A 4,904-nucleotide genomic window follows, 5' to 3' on the forward strand; every position below is an offset into this window, starting at 1 on the left:
GGCATGGTGGCAGGCGCCTGTAATCCCAGCTACTCAGGAGGCTGAGGCAGGAGAATCGCTTGAACCTGGGAGGTGGAGCTTGCGGTCAGCTGAGATCGCGCCACTGTGCTCCAGCCTGGGCGACAGAGTGAGACTCCGTCTCGAAAAAAAAAAACAGACCCTCTCTGTGTGTCCTGAGACTGAGCAGTGGGTGCGTTGCCTTTTTCTGTGTATCGTCTGTTTAGTTGCTGCCTTTTGATTTGACAGTCATGCTGCAAAGCTTGGAGCCCAGCTGGCCGATTTACACCTTGAGAACAAGAAGCGTGGAGAGACACTCCTGAAAGAGGCGGGCACAGTGGGTATGGCACTGCGCGGGCCGTGGGTGCGCCTGCCTAGAGGAGGACGTTCAGCCAGTGTGGGCTCAGGTGGGGCCGCGTGGCAGCTGTGAGAGGGTCGGACGTGGGCTGATGCCACAGCAAGGGAACGTCAGCCTCGAGCCGCATCTCACAGTGCACTGAACACGGTGAATGTGATCCGTCTGTTGTGTCCTAAATGCATTTGAAAGACAAAACATTTGCTGGAGGCGAGATGCGCCTAGTGTTACAGTTGCTTTTACTTCTCGTTCCCGGGAAGAGTGTAAGCAGAGGCTCTCTGGCTTTCTATAAAAAGCCAGAGCTTGGACCACAGGGTCCGTTCCTGTAAAACAGTCGTACTTGAGGCCCAGAATCACAGCCATCGTGTCTGACCTTTCCAGAGCGTAACACGCTGTCAGGATTGAGGGAATTTTCCGGTATTTTAATCTGCTGACATTTGGAATCTGTGCACAGCCCACGTGGTAAATGTGGGCAGATTAGCTGACGATCGGAACAGATCACCAAGGGTCTGCTGTACGAGACGTGCTGTTAGACAGTCTGTTCTGTGAGGGTCCATGACGGGTCCCCCTAGGCTGCCTGTGTGGCGAGGATCCACTGAGAGGCCCCCAGGTCGCCTGTCCTGTCCTTTCCAGTCTTACGGAGTGTAGTCCATTGGGATTTTTCTTGAGTTAGGGAGACTGCAGAGGAGTGAGCTTATTTCTTTTCTTTTTCTTTCCTTTTTTTTTTTGAAATGGAGTTTCACTCTTGTCCCCAGGCTGGAGGGCAGTGGCACAATCTCGGCTCACCGCAACCTCTGCCTCCTGGGTTCAAACAATTTTCCTCCCTCAGCCTCTCAAGTAGCTGGGATTACAGGCGCCTGTCACCACGTCCAGCTAATTTTTGTGTTTTTAGTAGAGATGGGATTTCACCATGTTGGCCAGGCTGGTCTCGAACTCCTGACCTCAGGTGATTCGCCCACCTCAGCCTCCCAAAGTGCTGGGATTACAGGCACAAGCCACTGCGCCCTGCATGAGATTATTTCAAAGCACAGTAGTTTATTTGACATACATGGCACCAGGTTTGCCACTGAGAGCCATCCTTTCTGATGGATTGGGGGCAGATTCTTTTTCCTCTTTATTTTTTATTTTTTATTTATTTATTTTTTTTGAAACGGAGTTTTGCTCTTGTTCCCCAGACTGGAGTGCATTAGCGTGACCTCGGCTCACCGCAACCTCTGCCTCCTGGGTTCAAGCGATTCTCCTGCCTTAGCCTCCCTAGTGGCTGGGATTATAGGCGCCTGCCACCACGCCTGGCTAATTTTTCTATGTTCAGTAGAGACGGGGTTTCACCATGTTGGGCAGGCCGGTTTCAAACTGCTGACCTCTGGTGATCCGCCCACCTCGGCCTCCCAAAGTGTCTTTTTCCTCTTTAAGAACATCCTCCTCTTTTTTCTCCTGACACAGTGTGGTCCTCCCCCACACCCCTGCGTGTCCTGTTGGGATGCAAGACAGTTCCCCTGAGAGGTGCCTGCAGGCTCCCTGTCCTGTGCGTGTCCTCTGGTGCCGCTGCTTGGGAGCAGCTAGTGTCTTTGATGCTGACGTCTGCTGGAGCAGGCTCTGTTGGGGGTGTTCGGTGAGCTGGTGGAGACCCAGGCCCTGTTTGTCTCTGGCAGGGGCATAAGCTGGTAGGAGCTCACTGAGGTCGTGTCTGAAGGTGACTCAGTTTAGAGAGTGGGCGCTGGGATCCCTTGGAACTAATTTTCTTTCTTTTTTTCTTTTGCTCGCAAGGGAGAGGAGGTGGGCAGGAGGAACGGCCCTTTGTGGACCGGTTTGGGTTTGACGTGGTGACGTGCTGTGGATACCTCCCCCAGGTGAGTGCACAGCGTTTGCCTCTGTTTCACAGTCAGGTCAGCAGTTCGGACACAAGGGTCGGGGGGACACACCCTTTCCTTTCTTTGTGAGCTTTAGTCAAAGTATTTGCACCATTTTTTCTTTGCTGATGTTTGAGAGGTTGACGTGAGATTGACCCACCTAATATGCCAGGTAAGCACGAAGAAACGGAGGAGGAGCAGCAAGTTAGGAGCTGGATTTCCAGGTGGGTAAAAAGGAGGGAATTTCACAAATGTTTTGTTTGAGGTTATACCAAACTCTCAAAGAGGGCGCAATGACAAGGGTTTGTGAACTTCTGGTTGTACGATTTGATGGTTGCTCTCCTCCACATTTCAGCCCGGGGAGTGCTGCCCGATGCCCAGCACGTGTGGAGTGGACAGGGCTCCCGTCCTGTCCTCGGGAGGAGGATACAGATGAACCTAGAAAACTTCTGGGGTTTCCTGCTGGGCACGGGGGCACCAGGAAGGTTGTCCAGAAACCTGCTTAGGGGCGGGGAGTGGGCTCTGTGGTCCTGCCTGCTCTGGGGGTTTTAACCAGCTCTGCCCCTTCCTCTGGTGGCTGTACTCACACTATGTGTGTGCACGTGTGTGTGCATATGTGTGCATGTGCGCGTGTATGTGTGCACGCATGCATGTGCATACGTGTGTGCATATGTGAATGTGTATGCACATGTGTGTGCGCATGACTGCGTGATGCATGAGGTTGGCATCCTGTGCTACTCCAGTCTTGTGTGTCTGTCTCCCTTCCCTCCTGGGTGGTAAGCACCTGTGTCCTGGATGTCCTCTCTCAGGGTCCTTCTCAACGGGGCTCCATGTGACTTTTCCCGTCAGCACTGTATGGGGAGGGGCTGTCTGGACAGATGTCAGAAGTGACCCACGGGTTCGGGGCAGGTCAGCCAGCTCTGGCCTTGGTACTCCAGTGTGAGTGGAAATTAAGAGGAAATGTTAGCCAGTTGCTTTAGCAGAAACTTTTTTTTTTTTTTTTTTAATAAAAAAGCCCTGGTGGCTCTTGCCTGTAATTCCAGCACTTTGGGAGGCTGAGGTGAGAGGATTGCTTGAGCCCAGGAGTTCCAGACCAGCCTGGTCAACATGGCGAAACCCCCTCTCTAGTAAAAATACAAAAAAATTAGCCGGGTGTGGTGGTGCGTGCCTGTAGTTCCAGCCACTTGGAAGGCTGAGGTGGGAGGATTTTGCTTAAGCCTGGAAGTTCAGGCTGCAGTGAGCCGAGATCATGCCACTGCACTCCAGCTTGGGTAATGGAGCAAGACCTTGTCTCACAAGAATGAAGAAAGAAAGAAAATGTTCTGGGCCGGGCACAGTGGCTTATGCCTATAATCCCAGCACTTTGGGAGGCTAAGGCGGGCAGATCACCTGAAGTCAGAAGTTTGAGACCAGCTTGACCAACATGGCAAAACCCCGTCTCTCCTAAAACAAAAAAATTAGCCGGGCGTGGTGGCTGACACCTGTAATCCCAGCTACTCAGGAGGCTGAGGCAGGAGAATTGCTTGAACCCGGGAGATGGAGATTGCAGTGAGCTGAAATCACACCACTGCACTCCAGCCTGGGTGACAGGAGTGAAACTTCATCTCAAAAAAGAAAAAGAAAAAATAAAAAGTAAAAAGTAAAAAAGTAAAAAGTAGTACAGTGAGGTATCTTTTGTTACATATTGAACCTGTAAATACCAAAAAGTGTGCTGCACGTGTGCCAGGCAGAGCACGAGGGAGCAGGCACTGTGGCACCCTGTGATGCGAGTGTGACTTGGGGCAACGATCTTTATGGAGAGGAACTTGGCAATGCCTATCAAAAAAATTTTAAATTTAGTTTTAATTTTAATTTTAAAAGATAGAGTCTCACTCTGTTGCCCAGGCTGGAGGGCAGTGGTACGCTCATAGCTCACTGCAGCCTCAAACTTTCTCGGCTTAAGCCATCCTCTGCTCCAGCCTCCCATATAGCTGGGATTACAGGCATGCACCACCACACTTGGCTAATTTTTAATTTTTTTATAGAGACAGGGGTCTCACTATGTTGCCCAGGCTGATCCCAAATTCTTGACCTCAAGCAACCCGTCTGCCTCGGCCTCCCAAAGTGCTGGGATTACAGGTGTGGAGCCACCTCACCCAACCCACAGTCCATTCTAAACACTTTATAAATATCATTATCACTCCTTAAGAGAGAGGAGGTTACTGAGAAAGAAGATACGCACTGTGTAAGCAGAATTTTCAAAGCATTGTCTTTATAAAATAAAGGGAAAACTGAATCCTAGCTATGTTTTTACTAGAGTACTAGTTGAGGAGAAAATAAGGGGTAATACTAAAAATGCAGAGAGAGGGGAAGGAGGGTCTGTGAACCAGTTAGAGGCCAAGGGTCCGCCACAGAAATATCCACGTGGATGTAACCCTAAGTTTCTCACTAAAGCCAAGAACACTGATGCTCTAGAGTAGACCCAAGGTACAATTAGGCATCAGCTGGGGTGCAGTAGTACAAAAGATTAACTTAAGGGAGGAGGATGGGAGAAAACCAATTACACAAGGATGCAAGGGACAGATAAGAATAATCAAGAGGAGGTCAGGCACAGTGGCTCACAGTGGCCTGTAATCCCAGCACTTTGGGAGGCTGAGGTGGGCGGATCACCTGAGGTCAGGAGTTCGAGACCAGCCTGGCCAACATGGTGAAACCCCATCTCT

The 4,904-nt window shown here is 50.7% G+C and overlaps 1 protein-coding gene across 1 annotated transcript in view; it reads left to right on the plus strand.

Moving 5' to 3' along the window:
* Positions 1-238: 238 nt before the first annotated feature.
* The window catches only part of FN3KRP (fructosamine 3 kinase related protein), a gene marked incomplete at its 5' end in the record, with an annotated part of 7,056 nt that continues 2,390 nt past the window's right edge, over positions 239-4,904 (plus strand). The window contains 2 exons of the mRNA XM_011933429.1: positions 239-338; positions 2,120-2,202. Of these exons, the coding sequence (XP_011788819.1) occupies positions 239-338; positions 2,120-2,202 (183 nt within the window). The remainder of the gene's footprint in view (positions 339-2,119; positions 2,203-4,904) is intronic.

This window comes from Colobus angolensis, unplaced genomic scaffold (assembly GCF_000951035.1).
Source record: "Colobus angolensis palliatus isolate OR3802 unplaced genomic scaffold, Cang.pa_1.0 Scaffold1, whole genome shotgun sequence".
In the NCBI taxonomy this organism is placed as follows: Eukaryota; Metazoa; Chordata; class Mammalia; order Primates; family Cercopithecidae; genus Colobus; species Colobus angolensis.